The following is a 20,695-nucleotide window of genomic DNA, read 5'->3' on the forward strand; positions in this document are numbered from 1 at the left end:
CACATTTCTTTTTGCATGAAATAAAATTTTAAATTTATATCAACCACCCTGGTTATAAAATTCCATTTCCGGTTCCGACATAAACAAAACGTGAGGATGAGCATTGATGGGAGAGCATTTGCAAACAAATTTGTCGTTTATGACGGTAAACCTCTTGTCGGCGAAGGAGGAAAGGTAATATTAATGATGGTTTTACATTTATTATTGCAAATAGGATGACATTGCAACAGGAGAGATAAAACCGTGTTTTCCCATCTGCAACACAGCTAAAACGTACTTGTGCCTGCAACTAAAGAAGGGAAACAACCCCAAAAAATGTCCATTGGGCTAGTTTTGGCTGGGGCGATCATCGGCGATCAGGTGGTCCAGTCGGTATAGTATCTGAATATTGTTTTGAGGTCCGGAGTTAAAACCTCGCTCCATCCGCCACTTTTTCTCCTTACCTGATACAAGTAGCCTGAGATACTCTGGCCCTGACAGCAGGCTTAGACATTATGACATATAGCTGTCTGGTTTAGGGCCAGAGCGCACTGCTATATCAAAACGTGGAATAAGCCAACACTGTTTGGTATCGGGTCAGGTCATCTCCATTTCAGACTGACCACCGAGAAGCACCACTAACCTTAGTCTATTCAACAAATTAATATTATTATTATATCTACCCAAATATAGTAATCTGTTAAGATTAATGGTGATTTGCATACTACGAGAAAATGGTGACGATGAAGAAGGAAATTTAAAATTGCGGAAAAGAAACTACTGTGTTGACACAATAGAATGTGCATGCGTGAAGAAATGGATGGCTATGAGTAGATAAATTATTCGGTTGTTTAAAAGACCAAGGTATGTGGCAATTCTCGTTAGTAATATTTTGTAAGTAGTCTTAATTGGAGATGACCTGGCTCGATACCAAACGGTTTGATATAGCAGTACGCTCTGGCCCTAAACCAGACATCTATCTGTCATAATTGTCTAAGTCTGGTGTCAGGGCCAGAGTATCTCAGGCTAACAGGTTGACAAGCATTAACTTCATGTATGCAGCAGCATACATGTACAGTACATGTAATATGTGAACTTGGGAGTTGTGTATTCAAGGGCGAAGACAAGGAGAAAGATAAGAGGAATGTAGCAGGTTGATCAATAGTGACCAGGTACTAGGTATACGCACATGTATAGCTCGGTCAATAGAGCATCCCGGTTATAATTGTTCGGAGATTCTAGCCGGGTTCGAGTTACAGTGTGGCCGCTACATTTTCTTGTCTCCTAGCTGTTACGAAATTGCCAAGCTTGCCAACCTCTGTTTCAAGCATTGTGAGTAAGCTTAAGTGGGGGATATGCACACTTTTGAGTTGTGGTGTCTCTGTGGGCAAAGACTTGAAGTAATGAGGGAAGAATATAATGGAATTGAGATCAGGTACAATTTTAGATTTCAGAGGTCCAGGGTTTGAACCCAGGTCTTGCCACTACATTTTCTTCTCTCCTTACTGTTACACACATGTACATGTGTATTCCGAATTTGCATATTACAGAGTTATCTGCACTTGCGGGTAGGTATTGATTGTGACGTCGTGTGTTTGCGAGCGTAAGGTCATAAGTTTCGGAGAAAATAACGCGAATTGCGCTCACAAAATAATGACGTAACAATCGATACCTACCCACAAGGGAGCTAACTCTGTAATATGCAAAGACGGAATAGTGACTTGGTGGTATTAAGTAATATTGCACAATTTTATTTCGAATATAATTATTAAAGAAATTAATTACACAAAAGCAAAACTTTTACTGTTAAATTGACGCTGATGATAAATTCTAATATCTTCTATAAATAAATAATGAAAAAACATGCAGTTGTCCACTTAACGGATACTTTTATTTACCAACAGTTATTGGCTGGGCATGAAGAGCTGCTACAACCTCATATAGACAGATTGCTAAAGAAATTGTACACTGGCCTCAATGACGACACAGATACAAACTACTCCATGTACACTGGCATTGGGGGTAAGTTTAAATCCCTTTGCTAGATTCAAGAGATGTCTTTTGAACCAGATGTACATGTACTGTATATAAAAAGATTGAAAGGGCATGTTTGCTAAATATTGAAAAACACATATTGCATATATATAGAGTGCGCATAGTGAGGCTTAGTTACCTGGGATATATAGAGCCTTTATTGATATTCAGTGCAGATGTCATTAATGTACAATATACACATATGAGATGGAGTGACTCAATTTTGATACATCCAAGGACCCAGTTATAAAGCTCCAAGTCATATGATAAAAAGTATTTTTTTTTATGCAGTCTGAAGGTGAAAAATAAGGGAAATATGACACCTTTTTTATGGCACAGTTCATTTATCTTACCTTCAAGATAACATAGATTAACCTATTAACTTACCCAAGTAGAATATCAGGTGTTAGTGACAAATAGAATATCAGGTGTTAGTGACAAGTAGAATATCAGGTGTTAGTGACAAGTAGAATATCAGGTGTTAGTGACAAGTAGAATATCAGGTGTTAGTGACAAGTAGAATATCAGGTGTTAGTGACAAGTCAGGTGTTAGTGACAAGTAGAATATCAGGTGTTAGTGACAAGTAGAATATCAGGTGTTAGTGACAAGTAGAATATCAGGTGTTAGTGACAAGTAGAATATCAGGTGTTAGTGACAAGTAGAATATCAGGTGTTAGTGACAAGTAGAATATCAGGTGTTAGTGACAAGTAGAATATCAGGTGTTAGTGACTGTAAGAATTATGACTTTATAAGCTAGCTGGGATCTTTAAAGTAATAAATAAGGAAAATGTAATGTCTTGTCACTTTTGTAGAAATGATAACTTCTTACAAGTTCAAGTTTTAGTGGTAGAATGTTTGATAATTGTCTTTTATTGGCAAATCAGTAAATAATTCAATGTTGATGTAAAGTAATTTTTATCTGGGGATAAGATTGACATTAGGTACCTGGTGTAGTTAGCATGTTTGTTAGTGCTAGACTTCTAACATTTTAAATGCATGTGTGGCCTAGTTAAAATGTCAGTTGTATGACTGATGGCAACATATTTGAGAACAATAAGATTAAATACTTGTTCGAGGTTTTCAAAGTTTACAAGGTTACTATGCCCTATTATTTTCTACATACATGTACTTGCTGGTGTGATCCATATTTGATATACTGAATGGGACTTTAGACATTTTGTCTTTTGTTGTGTTGGATTCTGTATTAAAGACTGTACTTTTACAATCTTGATAAGTATTAAATGAACACATACATCTATTAATCTGTAATAATTGAAAAACCAATATATCTCTTAATAATTTTGATTGACGTATCTTTTATAAAAAATTTGTTTAAAATTGTTTGTTTTTTATAGTATGTAACATACCCTTGCCAGAAATAAAAATGAAAAAAAGAAGATAAAATTAACCTTTTCCTTCAAGGTATTGCATATCTCCATTGGCACATGTACCACAAACTTGGAAAAGACCCAAAATATCTTGGTCAGGCATATGGCTACATCAAACATCATTTACGACACCTCAAAGGTCGGAGGGTGACCTTCCTATGTGGGGATGCAGGCCCTCTGGCACTGGGAGCTGTGATTTGTAGTGAGATGGGCAAGGCTGATAAAGCACAAGATCTGGTTAAGAGGTAACTTTTATAGAAGATGTTACATTGTATACCAAGTAAAACACACATATATCCCTTCACTGCCCTTGATAACCCTGGGCAACACCACCCCTGATCGCCCATTGCCTCACCAACCTTGATCCCTCTTTGCCTCACCACACTTGACCCCTCTTTGCCTCACCACCTCTGATCCCACATTGCCTCACCACCCTTGACCCCTCTTTGCCTCACCACCCCTGATCCCCCATTGCCTCACTACCCCTGATCCCTCTTTGCCTCACCACCCCTGATCCCCCATAGCCTCACTACCCCAGACCCCTCTTTGCCTCACCACCTCTGACCTCTCTTTGCCTCACCACCTCTGATCCCACATTGCCTCACCACCTCTGATCCCTCTTTGCCTCACCACCCTTGATCCCTCTTTGCCTCACCACCACCCTTGATCCCTCTTTTCCTCACCACCCCTGATCCCTCTTTGCCTCACCGCTTCTGATCTCTCTTTGTCTCACCACCCCTGATCCCTCTTTTCCTCACCACCCCTGATCCCTCTTTGCCTCACCACTTCTGATCTCTCTTTGTCTCACCACCCTTGATCCCTATTTGTGCCTCGCCACCCCTGTTCATCATTTGCCTCACCAACCCTGATCGCTTATTGCCTCACCACCCTTGATCCCTATTTGTGCCTCACCACCCCTATTCCCCGTTTGCCTCACCACCCCTGATCCCCCATTTCCTCACAACCCTTGATCCCTCTTTGCCTCACCACCCTTGACTCATCTTTGCCTCACAGCCTCTGATCCCTCTTTGCCTCACCACCCCTGATCCCACATTGCCTCACTACCCCTAATCCCTCTTTGTCTCACCACCCCTGATCCCCCATTGCCTCACCACCCCTGATCCCTCTTTGACTCAACACCTCTGATCCCTCTTTGCCTCACCACCTCTGATCCCTCTTTGCCTCTTCACCCATGATCCCCCATTAGTGCACCACCTCGATCCCTCTTTGCCTCACCACCATTGATCCCTCTTTGCCTCACATCTGATCCCACATTGCCTCACCACCTTTGATCCTCTTTGTGCCTCACCGCCCATGTTCCCCGTTTGCCTCACCACCCCTGAAACCCCATTGCCTCACCACCCGTGACTCATCTTTGCCTCACCACCCCTTATCCCTCTTTGCCTCAACACCTCTGATCCCTCTTTTCCTCACCACCCCTAATCCCTCTTTGCCTCAACACCCCTGATCCCCCATTGGCTCAACACCTCTGATCCCCATTTGCCTCACCAACATTGATCCCTTTTTGCCTCACCACCCCTGATCCCTCTTTGCCTCAACACCTCTGATCCCTCTTTGCCTCACCACCCCTGATCGCTCTTTGCCTCAACACCTCTGATCCCTCTTTGCCTCTCACCACCCCTGATCCCTCTTTGCCTCACCACCCTTGACTCATCTTTGCCCCACCACCCCTGATCCCTCTTTGCCTCAACACCTCTGATCCCTCTTTGCCTCAACACCTCTGATCCCTCTTTGCCTCACCACCCCTGATCCCTCTTTGCCTCACCACCCCTGATCCCTCTTTGCCTCAACACCTCTGATCCCTCTTTGCCTCACCACCCCTGATCCCTCTTTGCCTCACTACCCCTGATCCCTCTTTGCCTCAACACCTCTGATCCCTCTTTGCCTCACCACCCCTGATCCCTCTTTGCCTCACCAACCTTGACTCATCTTTGCCCCACCACCCCTGATCCCTTTTTGCCTCACCACCCCTGATCCCTCCTTGCCTCAACACCTCTGATCCCTCTTTGCCTCACCACCTCTGATCCCTCTTTGCCTCACCACCCTTGACTCATCTTTGCCTCACCACCCCTGATCCCTCTTTGGCTCACCACCCCTGATCCCTCCTTGCCTCACCACCCCTGATCCCTCTTTGCCTCAACACCTCTGATCCCTCTTTGCCTCACCACCCCTGATCCCTCTTTGGCTCACCACCCCTGATCCCTCTTTGCCTCAACACCTCTGATCCCTCTTTGCCTCACCACCCCTGATCCCTCTTTGCCCCACTACCCCTGATCCCTCTTTGCCTCAACACCTCTGATCCCTCTTTGCCTCACCACCCCTGATCCCTCTTTGCCTCACCAACCTTGACTCATCTTTGCCCCACCACCCCTGATCCCTTTTTGCCTCACCACCCCTGATCCCTCCTTGCCTCAACACCTCTGATCCCTCTTTGCCTCACCACCTCTGATCCCTCTTTGCCTCACCACCCTTGACTCATCTTTGCCTCACCACCCCTGATCCCTCTTTGGCTCACCACCCCTGATCCCTCCTTGCCTCACCACCCCTGATCCCTCTTTGCCTCACCACCCTTGATCCCTCTTTGCCTCAACACCTCTGATCCCTTCTTGCCTCAACACCTCTGATCTCTCTTTGCCTCACCACCCCTGATCCCTCTTTGCCTAACCACCCCTGATCCCTCCTTGCCTCACCACCCCTGATCCCTCCTTGCCTCACCATCATTGATCCTTCTTTACCAACCAATTTCTTTCAAGAGATTTGATATATTTTTTCTTTTATACCTTAAAGATAAATTCAGCTGTTAAGAATTATTTTAATAGCCTCAACATCGCAGGGATATAGCAATGCATCAAAATTAATGACGTGGTTGATGGTGGTCTCCGCATAGAGTTATTTATACCTAGGAACTGCGGAATAACCTTGTCAAGTATGGGAGAAAACTTTTTCCTACACAAGGGGTGTATGACAGCATACACATATTAGTCAATTATATGACGTCATTAGTACTTACGGTGTAACTACAGTGTACATTGCTGTTGATGTCACCGATTTTGATGTATAACAACGTGTTCGGTGACAGCATCTAGATACCTTTATGTGTATGACGACCATTTGAAATGTTACACCTTATATGTTTGTACATTTTGTAGGTTGGAGGCCATGCATGAAGATGTTTGCTCTGACCGTAATCTTCCTGATGAAATCCTGTTTGGTCGTTCTGGTTACCTGTTTGCTCTCCTCTTTGTTCAACGCCACCTAGGAGATGAAAAGATAGATAACTCTGTCATATACAAAGTAAGATCATAAAAGGAAAAAGACTGATTTGCAGGGACTAATTTCTGTAATGGCTTGTTAAATTTATATTTTTCAGTTGTCCTTAGTACATTGTAAATAAGTATCATCATTAAACTGAAGTGCAATCCAAATATGATCTGTTAAATTAGGAAAACTGAGATAAAATATAGAACAAAACATGCATTGCTAAGGACTAAGCGTTCCCGGCTTAATCAACTTTATTGCTGATTTGCAATTTACATAACAAGACCTTGATAAAAGTATTACTCATTCAAAGTGTTCATCTGCAAATGGAACTTTAATAAGGATGTAATGTAGCATTTGGAGACAGTGTGTTATGTATCTAAACGGTACATGTGACTTCCAGTTTTATTCAGTTGGAATCCAGCTTGATGGTTTACATTGAAGAGCAGCAGCCTGAGGTAGTGGTATATGAGTTAGTGGTATATAGGACATACATCACATGATCAGTGATTAACAATGGTATATATGACATACATCACATGATCAGTAATTAACAGTGGTATATAGGACATACATCACATGATCAGTGATTAACAGTGGTATACAGGACATACATCACATGATCAGTGATTAACAGTGATATACAGGACATACATCACATGATCAGTAATTAACAGTGATATATAGGACATACATCACATGATCAGTGATTAACAGTGGTATACAGGACATACATCACATGATCAGTGATTAACAGTGGTATACAGGACATACATCACATGATCAGTGATTAACAGTGGTATACAGGACATACATCACATGATCAGTGATTAACAGTGGTATACAGGACATACATCACATGATCAGTGATTAACAGTGGTATATAGGACATACATCACATGATCAGTGATTGACAGTGGTATATAGGACATACATCACATGATCAGTGATTGACAGTGATATACAGGACATACATCACATGATCAGTAGCCTGACACAGTGGTATATAGGACATACATCACATGATCAGTGATTAACAGTGGTATACAGGACATACATCACATGATCAGTGATTAACAGTGGTATACAGGACATACATCACATGATCAGTGATTAACAGTGGTATACAGGACATACATCACATGATCAGTAATTAACAGTGGTATACAGGACATACATCACATGATCAGTAAATAACAGTGGTATATAGGACATACATCACATGATCAGTGATTAACAGTGGTATACAGGACATACATCACATGATCAGTGATTAACAGTGGTATACAGGACATACATCACATGATCAGTATGTAATTAACAGTGGTATACAGGACATACATCACATGATCAGTGATTAACAGTGGTATATAGGACATACATCACATGATCAGTGATTAACAGTGGTATACAGGACATACATCACATGATCAGTAATTAACAGTGGTATATAGGACATACATCACATGATCAGTGATCAGTGATTAACAGATCAGTGATAACATGGTATACAGGACATACATCACATGATCAGTAAATAACAGTGGTATATAGGACATACATCACATGATCAGTGATTAACAGTGGTATACAGGACATACATCACATGATCAGTGATTAACAGTGGTATATAGGACATACATCACATGATCAGTGATTAACAGTGGTATACAGGACATACATCACATGATCAGTAATTAACAGTGGTATATAGGACATACATCACATGATCAGTGATTAACAGTGGTATACAGGACATACATCACATGATCAGTAATTAACAGTGGTATATAGGACATACATCACATGATCAGTGATTAACAGTGGTATATAGGACATACATCACATGATCAGTGATTAACAGTGGTATATAGGACATACATCACATGATCAGTGATTAACAGTGGTATATAGGACATACATCACATGATCAGTGATTAACAGTGGTATATAGGACATACATCACATGATCAGTGATTAACAGTGGTATACAGGACATACATCACATGATCATGATTAACAGTGGTATACAGGACATACATCACATGATCAGTGATTACCATCTGATTCTGTTTAAACCAAGTAGATCAAGTATATGTTAAGGGACAACAAAACCAGTCATAAATTATATAAATTGTTTTTTATCAGGTTTTCCAGTCAGTGATAGACAGAGGACGAGGTTTGTCGAGGGAGGAGGGATTCAGTCACCCATTAATGTACCGATGGCATGACAGATACTACCTGGGGGCAGCTCACGGTCTGGCAGGGATACTCAACATACTGATGCAGGTAAGCTTTTAGTCTGGCAAGGATACTCAACATACTGATGCAGGTAAGCTTTTAGTCTGGCAGAGATACTCAACATACTGATGCAGGTAAGCTTTTAGTCTGGCAGGGATACTCAACATACTGATGCAGGTAAGCTTTTAGTCTGGCAGAGATACTCAACATACTGATGCAGGTAAGCTTTTAGTCTGGCAGAGATATTCAACATACTGATGCAGGTAAGCTTTTAGTCTGGCAAGGATACTCAACATACTGATGCAGGTAAGCTTTTAGTCTGGCAGGGATACTCAACATACTGATGCAGGTAAGCTTTTAGTCTGGCAGAGATACTCAACATACTGATGCAGGTAAGCTTTTAGTCTGGCAGGGATACTCAACATACTGATGCAGGTAAGCTTTTAGTCTGGCAAGGATACTCAACATACTGATGCAGGTAAGCTTTTAGTCTGGCAGAGATACTCAACATACTGATGCAGGTATGCTTTTAGTCTGGCAGGGATACTCAACATACTGATGCAGGTAAGCTTTTAGTCTGGCAGAGATACTCAACATACTGATGCAGGTAAGCTTTTAGTCTGGCAGAGATACCCAACATATTGATGCAGGTAAGCTTTTAGTCTGGCAGAGATACTCAACATACTGATGCAGGTAAGCTTTTAGTCTGGCAGAGATACTCAACATACTGATGCAGGTAAGCTTTTAGTCTGGCAAGGATACTCAACATACTGATGCAGGTAAGCTTTTAGTCTGGCAGAGATACTCAACATACTGATGCAGGTAAGCTTTTAGTCTGGCAGGGATACTCAACATACTGATGCAGGTAAGCTTTTAGTCTGGCAGAGATACTCAACATACTGATGCAGGTAAGCTTTTAGTCTGGCAGAGATACCCAACATATTGATGCAGGTAAGCTTTTAGTCTGGCAGAGATACTCAACATACTGATGCAGGTAAGCTTTTAGTCTGGCAAGGGTACTCAACATACTGATGCAGGTAAGCTTTTTAGTCTGGCAGGGATACTCAACATACTGATGCAGGTAAGCTTTTAGTCTGGCAGAGATACTCAACATACTGATGCAGGTAAGCTTTTAGTCTGGCAGAGATACTCAACATACTGATGCAGGTAAGCTTTTAGTCTGGCAAGGATACTCAACATACTGATGCAGGTAAGCTTTTAGTCTGGCAGAGATACTCAACATACTGATGCAGGTATGCTTTTAGTCTGGCAGGGATACTCAACATACTGATGCAGGTAAGCTTTTAGTCTGGCAGAGATACTCAACATACTGATGCAGGTAAGCTTTTAGTCTGGCAGAGATACCCAACATATTGATGCAGGTAAGCTTTTAGTCTGGCAGAGATACTCAACATCCTGATGCAGGTAAGCTTTTCGTCTGGCAGGGATACTCAACATACTGATGCAGGTAAGCTTTTAGTCTGGCAGAGATACTCAACATACTGATGCAGGTAAGCTTTTAGTCTGGCAGGGATACTCAACATACTGATGCAGGTAAGCCTTTAGTCTGGCAGGGATACTCAACATACTGATGCAGGTAAGCTTTTAGTCTGGCAGGGATACTCAACATACTGATGCAGGTAAGCTTTTAGTCTGGCAGGGATACTCAACATACTGATGCAGGTAAGCTTTTAGTCTGGCAGGGATACTCAACATACTGATACAGGTAAGCCTTTAGTCTGGCAGAGATACTCAACATACTGATGCAGGTAGCCTTTAGTCTGGCAGAGATACTCAATCAAGCCGAACAAGATTGCAGTGCTTATGACAAAAACTTTCATCTGTCTGAATATAAAAATACACAGCAAACATAGAGCCCTTATCGATCCACATATTCAATATGTCTGTCAACACTTAGGGAAAAATATATAAAGATAATATAAAATGTTTGGCGACGGGCTACTATCTAGATAATGAACAATGCCTGACAAAACTAGAACTACCAATTTTGATTTTTAGGTCATCTGACCCGAAGGGTCAGGATGACCTATAGTCATCATGTTTCGTCCGTCGTCGTGCGCCGTCCGCCGTGCGCCGTGCGCCGTCCGCCGTGCGCCGTCCGCCGTGCGTTAACTTTTCACATTTTGAACTTCTTCTCAAGTTTGACCAGTGGGATTGAGCTGAAACTTACCTGAAATGATCCTGAGATGGTCCCGACAAAGTGTTGTTATTTTTCGGGTCGATCCGAAATCCAAGATGGCCGCCACAGCCGCCATCTTGAAAACACATTTTTAAACTTCTTCTCAAGTTCTACCGGTGCGATTTGGCTGAAACTTGCATGAAATGATCCTGACATGGTCCCGACAAAGTGTTGTTATTTTTCGGGTCGATCCGAAATCCAAGATGGCCCGCCACAGGCGCCATCTTGAAAACACATTTTGAACTTCTTCTCAAGTTCTACCGGTGCGATTTGGCTGAAACTTGCATGAAATGATCCTGACATGGTCCCGACAAAGTGTTGTTATTTTTCGGGTCGATCCGAAATCCAAGATGGCCGCCACAGCCGCCATCTTGAAAACACATTTTAAACTTCTTCTCAAGTTCTACCGGTGCGATTTGGCTGAAACTTGCATGAAATGATCCTGACATGGTCCCGACAAAGTGTTGTTATTTTTCGGGTCGATCCGAAATCCAAGATGGCCGCCACAGGCGCCATCTTGAAAACACATTTTGAACTTCTTCTCAAGTTCTACCGGTGCGATTTGGCTGAAACTTGCATGAAATGATCCTGACGTGGTCCCGACAAAGTGTTGTTATTTTTCGGGTCGATCCGAAATCCAAGATGGCCGCCACAGCCGCCATCTTGAAAACACATTTTAAACTTCTTCTCAAGTTCTTGAAGATACAACACACAACGAAGGCAGAGACAAGAAAACGTTGATCATCAGAAGATACTACACAACGAAGGGCAGAGACAAGAAAATGTTTATCATCAGAAGATACAACACAACGAAGGGCAGAGACAAGAAAACGTTTATCATCAGAAGATAACAACACAACGAATGCAGAGACAAGAAAGTGTTGATAATTCAGAAGATACTACACAATGAAGGGCAGAGACAAGAAAACGTTTATCATCAGAAGATACAACACAACGAAGGGCAGAGACAAGAAAACGTACAACACAACGAAGGCAGAGACAAGATCATCAGAAGATACTACACACACAAATGGGCAGAGACAAGAAAACGTTTATCATCAGAAGATACAACACAACGAAAGGGCATAAGAGACACAAGAAAACGTTTATCATCCAGAAGATACAACACAACGAAGGCAGAGACAAGAAAACGTTTATCATCATCAGAGATACAACACAACGAAGGCAGAGACAAGAAAACGTTTTTAACACAGAAGATCACCTCAGAGACAAGAAATCATCAGAAGATACAATACAACGAAGGCAGAGACAGAAGTGGTTGATCATCAGAAGATACACACAACGAAGAGGCAGAGACAAGAAAACGTTTAATCATCAGAAGATACAACACAACGAAGGCAGAGACAAGAAAGTGTTGATCAATCAGAAGCAATACAACACAACGAAGGGCAGAGACAAGAAAACGTTTTATCATTAAAAGATACAACTCAATGAAGGGCAGAGACAAGAAAGTGTTGGATCATCAGAAGATACAACACAACGAACGGGCAGAGACAAGAAAACGTTTTATCATTAAAAAGATTCAACTCAATGAAGGGCAGAGGACAAGAAAGTGTTTATCATCAGAAGATACAACTACAAATGAAGGGCAGAGACAAGAAAACGTTTTATCATCAGAAGATACAACACAACGAAGGGCAGAGACAAGAAAACGTTTTTGTCATCAAAGATACAACACAACAAAGGGGCAGAGACAAGAAAACGTTTGATCATCAGAAGATACAACTCAACGAAGGGCAGAGACAAGAAAACGTTTATCATCAGAAAGTTACTACACAACGAAGGGCAGAGACAAGAAAAACGTTATCCAATCAAAGATACAACACAACGAAGGGCAAGACATCAGAAAACGTTTATCATTAAAAAGATTCACTCAATGAAGGGCAGAGACAAGAAAACGTTTATCATTAAAAGATACAACACAACGAATGGCAGAGACAAGAAAACGTTTATCTCATTCAAAGATTCAACTCAACGAAGGAGCAGAGACAAGAAAACGTTTATCATCAGAAGATACTACACAAGGCAGAGACAAGAAAACGTTTATCATCAGAAGATACTACACAACGAAGGCAGAGACAAGAAAACGTTTATCATCAGAAGATACAACACAATGAAGGGCAGAGACAAGAAAACGTTTATCATCAGAAGATACAACACAACGAAGGGCAGAGACAAGAAAACGTTTATCATCAGAAGATACAACACAATGAAGGGCAGAGACAAGAAAACGTTTATCATCAGAAGATACAACACAACGAAGGCAGAGACAAGAAAACGTTTATCATCAGAAGATACAACACAACGAAGGGCAGAGACAAGAAAACGTTTATCATTTAAAGATTTAACTCAATGAAGGGCAGAGACAAGAAAACGTTTATCATCAGAAGATACAACACAACGAAGGGCAGAGACAAGAAAACGTTTATCATTAAAAGATACAACTCAATGAAGGGCAGAGACAAGAAAACGTTTATCATCAGAAGATACAACACAACGAAGGGCAGAGACAAGAAAACGTTTATCATTAAAAGATTTAACTCAATGAAGGGCAGAGACAAGAAAACGTTTATCATCAGAAGATACAACACAACGAAGGGCAGAGACAAGAAAACGTTTATCATCAGAAGATACAACTCAATGAAGGGCAGAGACAAGAAAACGTTTATCATCAGAAGATACAACACTCACGAAGGGCAGAGACAAGAAAACGTTTATTATCAGAAGATACAAACTCAACGAAGGGCAGAGACAAGAAAACGTTTATCATCAGAAGATACAACACAATGAAGGGCAGAGACAAGAAAACGTTTATCATCAGAAGATACAACACAACGAAGGGCAGAGACAAGAAAACGTTTATCATCAGAAGATACAACACAACGAAGGCAGAGACAAGAAAACGTTTATCATCAGAAGATACAACACAACGAAGGGCAGAGACAAGAAAACGTTTATCATCAGAAGATACACCACAACGAAGGGCAGAGACAAGAAAACGTTTATCATCAGAAGATACAACACAACGAAGGCAGAGACAAGAAAAGTGTTTGATCATCAGAAGATACAACACAACGAAGGGCAGAGACAAGAAAACGTTTATCATTAAAAGATTCAACTCAATGAAGGGCAGAGACAAGAAAACGTTTGATCATCAGAAGATACAACACAACGAAGGGCAGAGACAAGAAAACGTTTATCATTAAAAGATTTCAACTCAATGAAGGGCAGAGACAAGAAAAGTGTTTATCATCAGAAGATACAACTCAATGAAGGGCAGAGACAAGAAAACGTTTATCATCAGAAGATACAACACAACGAAGGCAGAGACAAGAAAACGTTTATCATCAGAAGATACAACACAACAAAGGGCAGAGACAAGAAAGTGTTGATCATCAGAAGATACAACTCAATGAAGAGGCAGAGACAAGAAAACGTTTATCATCAGAAGATACTACACAACGAAGGGCAGAGACAAGAAAACGTTTATCATCAGAAGATACAACACAACGAAGGGCAGAGACAAGAAAACGTTTATCATTAAAAGATTCAACTCAATGAAGGGCAGAGACAAGAAAACGTTTATCATCAGAAGATACAACACAACGAAGGGCAGAGACAAGAAAACTGTTTTATCATTAAAAGATTCAACTCAACGAAGGGCAGAGACAAGAAAACGTTTATCATCAGAAGATACAACACAATGAAGGGCAGAGACAAGAAAACGTTTATCATTAAAAAGATTCAACACAACGAAGGCAGAGACAAAGAAAACGTTTATCCATCAGAAGATACAACACAACAAAGGGCAGAGACAAGAAAACGTTTATCATTAAAAGATTCAACACAACGAAGGCAGAGACAAGAAAACGTTTATCATCAGAAGATACAACACAACGAAGGGCAGAGACAAGAAAACGTTTATCATTAAAAGATTCAACACAACGAAGGGCAGAGACAAGAAAACGTTTATCATCAGAAGATACAACTCAATGAAGGGCAGAGACAAGAAAACGTTTTATCATCAGAAGATACAACACAACGAAGGGCAGAGACAAGAAAACGTTTATCATCAGAAGATACAAACACAACAAAGGGCAGAGACAAGAAAACGTTTATCATTAAAAGATTCAACTCAATGAAGGGCAGAGACAAGAAAACGTTTATCATTAAAAGATACAACACAACGAATGGCAGAGACAAGAAAACGTTTTCATCATTAAAAGATTCAACTCAACGAAGGGCAGAGACAAGAAAACGTTTATCATCAGAAGATACAACACAATGAAGGGCAGAGACAAGAAAACGTTTATCATTAAAAGATTCAACACAACGAAGGCAGAGACAAGAAAACGTTTATTCATCAGAAGATACAACACAACAAAGGGCAGAGACAAGAAAAACGTTTATCATTAAAAGATTCAACACAACGAAGGGCAGAGACAAGAAAACGTTTATCATCAGAAGATACAACACAACGAAGGGCAGAGACAAGAAAACGTTTATCATCAGAAGATACAACTCAATGAAGGCAGAGACAAGAAAACGTTTATCATTAAAAGATTTAACTCAATGAAGGGCAGAGACAAGAAAACGTTTATCATCAGAAGATACAACACAACGAAGGGCAGAGACAAGAAAACGTTTATCATCAGAAGATACAACACAACGAAGGGCAGAGACAAGAAAACGTTTATCATCAGAAGATACAACACAACAAAGGGCAGAGACAAGAAAACGTTTATCATTTAAAGATTCAACTCAATGAAGGGCAGAGACAAGAAAACGTTTATCATCAGAATACAACAACTCAATGCAAGAGCAGAAACAAGAGAGTGTTGATCATCAGAAGATACTACACAAACGAAGGGCACTGGTAATAAAGTGTTGATCACAGAAGACACTACACTTACAGAAACTATTTAGTACCTGTATATCCACAGAAACTCTAGTACAAGATCTGCGTCTAACCTTATTTGTAGCCCTTCTTTTAGGCTGGAACTGTTTCTTCCTTTTCTTATGTATACATGGATGCCATGTTCTTCAGAACTTACTATTTTGCCAAATGTGGCATCAGCTTGATAATATTTCGACATCTTTTGTTACCAAGTTTGTTGAATGTTCTGTAGGCTAACTCAGCTACGTGTGTATTTATGTGTATGGAATTCATCTGAATAATTTTACTTTGCTCAAGTATAACTTGCTGATGTGAAATGAAAAACATTATCGTTTTATGGCATCTTTTTATAGAAGTATTTATATTGTTGATTTACAATCATAGGTGAACAAATTTATTAATTTTTCTATAACTTCTGTTTGTCAATGAAACATGTTTTCATTCATGCACTCCCGATAGTAGTTTATAATATCCTAAACAGTACTTTTCTCATGGTTTCTACGTTACAGCGACGTAGGGTGAGATCAGACATGTATGATATCCTTATTGTTCGTACCTTGTTTATGGTGGATGCCTTTCGTAGAGATTGCATACAATGGTATTCGCTTGTATCTCCCCGGTTTAGAAGTTTCAACACAGAAATATATCTGTTTACCGTAATATTTACAGTGATAGATTACGATCTGTCTTAGTTCATACGGTTATCAGAAGACACCACAAAGACTATATTTGCTATAAAATCACTTTATTGAATGTGTTTTTGCTAACTGCTTGAAGCCCACAACATTTTGACCTTGCTGTTCTACTTCAAGGTTCCAGACCCAACAGGAAAACTGATCGGAAAAATAAGATGGCCGCAGCTATCTTTGATTTTGGCAGTTGAAGTTTGTTATCGATATTTCTTGAGAACTACTGAAGGGATTTTGTTCAAACTTCACATGGATGTTACCCTTGGTCCCTAGTTGTGCCATTCAGATTTTGAGGCTGATCGGAAAAACAAGATGGCCGCCAGGCAGCCATCTTTGATTTTGTCAGTTGAAGTTTGTTATCGATATTTCTTGAGAACTACTGAAGGAATTTTGTTCAAACTTCACATGGAGGTTACCCTTGGTCCCTTTTTGTGCCATACAGATTTTGAGTCTGATCGGAAAAACAAGATGGCCGCCAGGCGGCCATCTTGGATTTTGATAGTTAAGGTTTGATATCCCTATTTCTCTCAAAAGTGATTTGAAGGGATCTTTCTCAAATTTAATATGTGGGTTTCCCTAGGGCCCTTGTTGTGTATATTGCATTTTTGGACCAATCGGTGAACAAGATGGCCGCCAGGCCGCCATCTTGGATTTTGATAGTTAAAGTTTGTTATGGCTATTTCTCAGATAGTACTGAAGGGATCTGTCTCAAATTTCATATGTAGGTTCCCCTAGGGACCTAGTTATGCATATTGCATTTTGGGACCGATCGGTCAACAAGATGGCCGCCAGGCAGCCATCTTGGATTTTGTTATTCAAAGTTTGTTATCGCTATTTCTCAGAAAGTACTGAAGGGATCTGTCTCAAAATTCATATGTAGGTTCCCCTAGGGCCCTAGTTGTGCATATTGTGATTTGGGACCGATCGGTCAACAAAATTGCTGCCAGGCAGCCATCTTGGATTTTTATATTCAAAGTTTGTTATCGCTATTTCTCAGAAAGTATTGAATGGATCTTTCTCAAATTTCATATGTAGGTTCCTCTAGGAATATTGTGATTTGGGACCGATTGATCAACAAGATGGCCGCCAAGGAGTCATCTTGGATTTTGATAGATGAAGTTTGTTACCGCTATTTCTCAAAAGGTACTGAAGCGATCTGTCTCAAATTTTATATGTAGTATGTTTGAAAAAGTTTAAAAAGTAGAGAAAAGATCCATCTTTCCTTTGTTTGATATAGATCATTCTTTGGTGGGCGCCAAGATCCCTCTGGGATCTCTTGTTAAAATGTTTTTTCATCTTTTCTTCCGTTTATTGGATTTTACAAAAAAAGGTTTATTTGGTTGGGCGAAACCTACCTTTGAATATAGTTGTTTGAGGAAAATATTTAGGGAAAAAAATGAAACGGAATTGAATCGGGTAGAAATCAATTAATTTTGCGATGTAACCAAGGTATCGTCAATACTTATATTTACAGTTTGCACAGTGGTGCGGTGACTATGGTAAACATGGCTGTCGAACACCAGACACTCCGTTCTCATTATTCGAAGGTAAATTATATATTGATATGAAAACACAGGTCAAACTGTGTCATACTGGCCTGATAGGTTGAGATATCATGCATTTTAATGTTGTCTCAAAACACAGTGTCGTAAATGCAATAGTGCTTCAATCGATATACTAATCTTTTTTAACCAGAAGTTAGCCATTGGAAAATAAGTTGAATATTGACCTTTGTATTATTACCTTAGCTGATTTCATGACATAAATATCACGCATATTTGCGAAATTATTCTGTATTGCTTTCACTTTTTAAACTGTTTTACAGTTTCAGCCGTTCTTTATTTGTTACTTACGTAATCCCTTATTTTCCAGGTATGGCTGGTACAATCTATTTCCTAATTGACATACTGGATCCTTCCAAATCTCATTTCCCGGCATTTGAACTGTAGTCTTCCCAGTGTATTTTTGTATTTTTAAACATATAGGGTTTTCTTTCTCATGGAACTGAGTAGTGATGGCATTTTCTTTGAATGTGTATACCAAATGTACTGTTGTCTGTTTTTGTATTTGATATTGACATATGACGTTAAATTGTCAATGAATTATTTTGATTTGAAATAATAATATACGTGTATTTCTACTGTTTTAATCTAATATGTGTGCATAATATATATAGAGGATCTTAAATGATTGTTCATTTCATTCGAAATTTTATGAAATAAGCTTTTGTATCTGCAAGCCTTGGCGAGTAACAATTAAAACTTCAAGACGAGTTTCATAAAATCTCATATGAAATGAACACGAATTTATGATAATTTTATCACTTAACTACAACAACCTACATTTTGAAGAATCTCGTGTCAGAATGTAATCCGAAAATTCATCATATGACGCCATTTTGTCCCGCCGTCATTTTTCCTGACGTCATTTTATTGTTTCTCTCATGACGTCACAATGTATTTCAAGCCAATGGAAATCGCGCCTGGTCATATTACGCTAGTGACATTTGCAAAATATTACACAGGCGAAATTACTGGATATGAAATGGAACATGTGATAAATATAGGATCTTACATGAGTGTTCATTTCATATGATTTTTTATGAAACGAGTCTAAGAATCTTTATTTTTGCGAGCCTTGGTGAGCAAAAATTAAAACTTCGAGACGAGTTTCTTAAACTCTCATATGAAATGAACACAAATTTAAGATACTTTTTATCAGCTAACTACAAATACCTACATAACAAAGAATTTCACGTCAAAATGTATTTAAAAAATCTAGCAGAGGCCGCCATTTTGTCACGCCGGCCTCGTAATCCTGACGTCACGTCATTTTTCCTGACGTCATTATTTTTGTTTCTGTCTGACGTCATAATGAATTTCCAGCCATAGAGAATCGCTTTAGGTCATATTACACTAGTGACATACGCAAAAATATTACACGGACGATATCACTGGATATCTGGCGGATTATGTGATAAATATATGTATGGGTGCAGCCCACCGTAAATTTTTCATAATAGCATAATTAGCATGTTACTTACTTATGGACACAAATGACATTACAAAATATGTGCAATTGATTGTTGAGTCGATAAAATGTATTGAGATTAGCCATGTTGTCATCATCATATAGGCTGTTCTGTATATTTTGAAAGTATCTACCAATATATTATTACATGTATATGGCTTTATAATACTAAGCCAATGGAAAAGTGATGTCAATGATAAAAAATTACATTATTTATATTGCGCTGAGCAAAACGAAACAATTTATTCACTAGCAGTTATTTTCAGAAAAATAAGCAATTTTTTACGTTGTTGATTAAAGTTAGATACATTGACCGTTTCTAACTTTTGCTATTGCATGGATAATATCATACTTTCTACACACCAACTGACATACTTTAACACTGAATATTTGTCTGTAATTAAAAACCAAACCTCGTCAGAGCAAATATCAAGTTTTAATCTTTGTTAAGGGTCTTGTTGTTTGGCAGATTCTCCCCCATGTGTAATGTCAGTTTAATTTCTAAGCACAGGTTAAAGGTCCTAGGATGTTTCACAAGAATATTTGTACATGGAATAAATACCCTTTTCTATATTTAGTTGAGAGCAACATAAACACATTTTACCGGATACAAAAATTGCTTCGTAATATGAATACTCAACAATAAAAAGTTTTTGAAATATATTGACGACCTTATTGTCTGTTGTGTCAAATGATGATTGTGTTGTTCTAGGTTTAGTGCCTGCTATATAGAATGTTACAGTTTTAAGGGATCGATGATGCTTGAATTAAATGCCTTTGGTGTTAATGGACTCGTTAAACGAATTCTGCGTTATCTTCTCAGTGACTTTTATCTTTCATTTTTTCATCTGTTTATGTTTTTCAATAAGTGCTGTATTTTTATTTCCATGTGACCTCTTGTCTTTTGTACAACCCGATTTTATATCTACCTTTCC

General features: G+C 39.5%; 1 protein-coding gene across 1 annotated transcript; it reads left to right on the top strand.

Moving 5' to 3' along the window:
* Positions 1–28: 28 nt before the first annotated feature.
* Positions 29–20,421, top strand: LOC138316481 (glutathione S-transferase LANCL1-like). Its single transcript, XM_069258175.1, has 8 exons — positions 29–174; positions 1,884–2,001; positions 3,438–3,648; positions 6,574–6,718; positions 8,831–8,971; positions 16,854–16,894; positions 18,180–18,277; positions 18,603–20,421. Exons 1-8 carry the CDS (start codon positions 97–99, stop codon positions 18,677–18,679), a joined length of 909 nt encoding a protein of 302 aa, XP_069114276.1. The 5' UTR covers positions 29–96; the 3' UTR covers positions 18,680–20,421.
* The last annotated feature ends 274 nt before the right edge of the window (positions 20,422–20,695 follow it).

The sequence above is a fragment of the Argopecten irradians genome, chromosome 2 (genome assembly GCF_041381155.1).
Source record: "Argopecten irradians isolate NY chromosome 2, Ai_NY, whole genome shotgun sequence".
Classification (NCBI taxonomy): domain Eukaryota; kingdom Metazoa; phylum Mollusca; class Bivalvia; order Pectinida; family Pectinidae; genus Argopecten; species Argopecten irradians.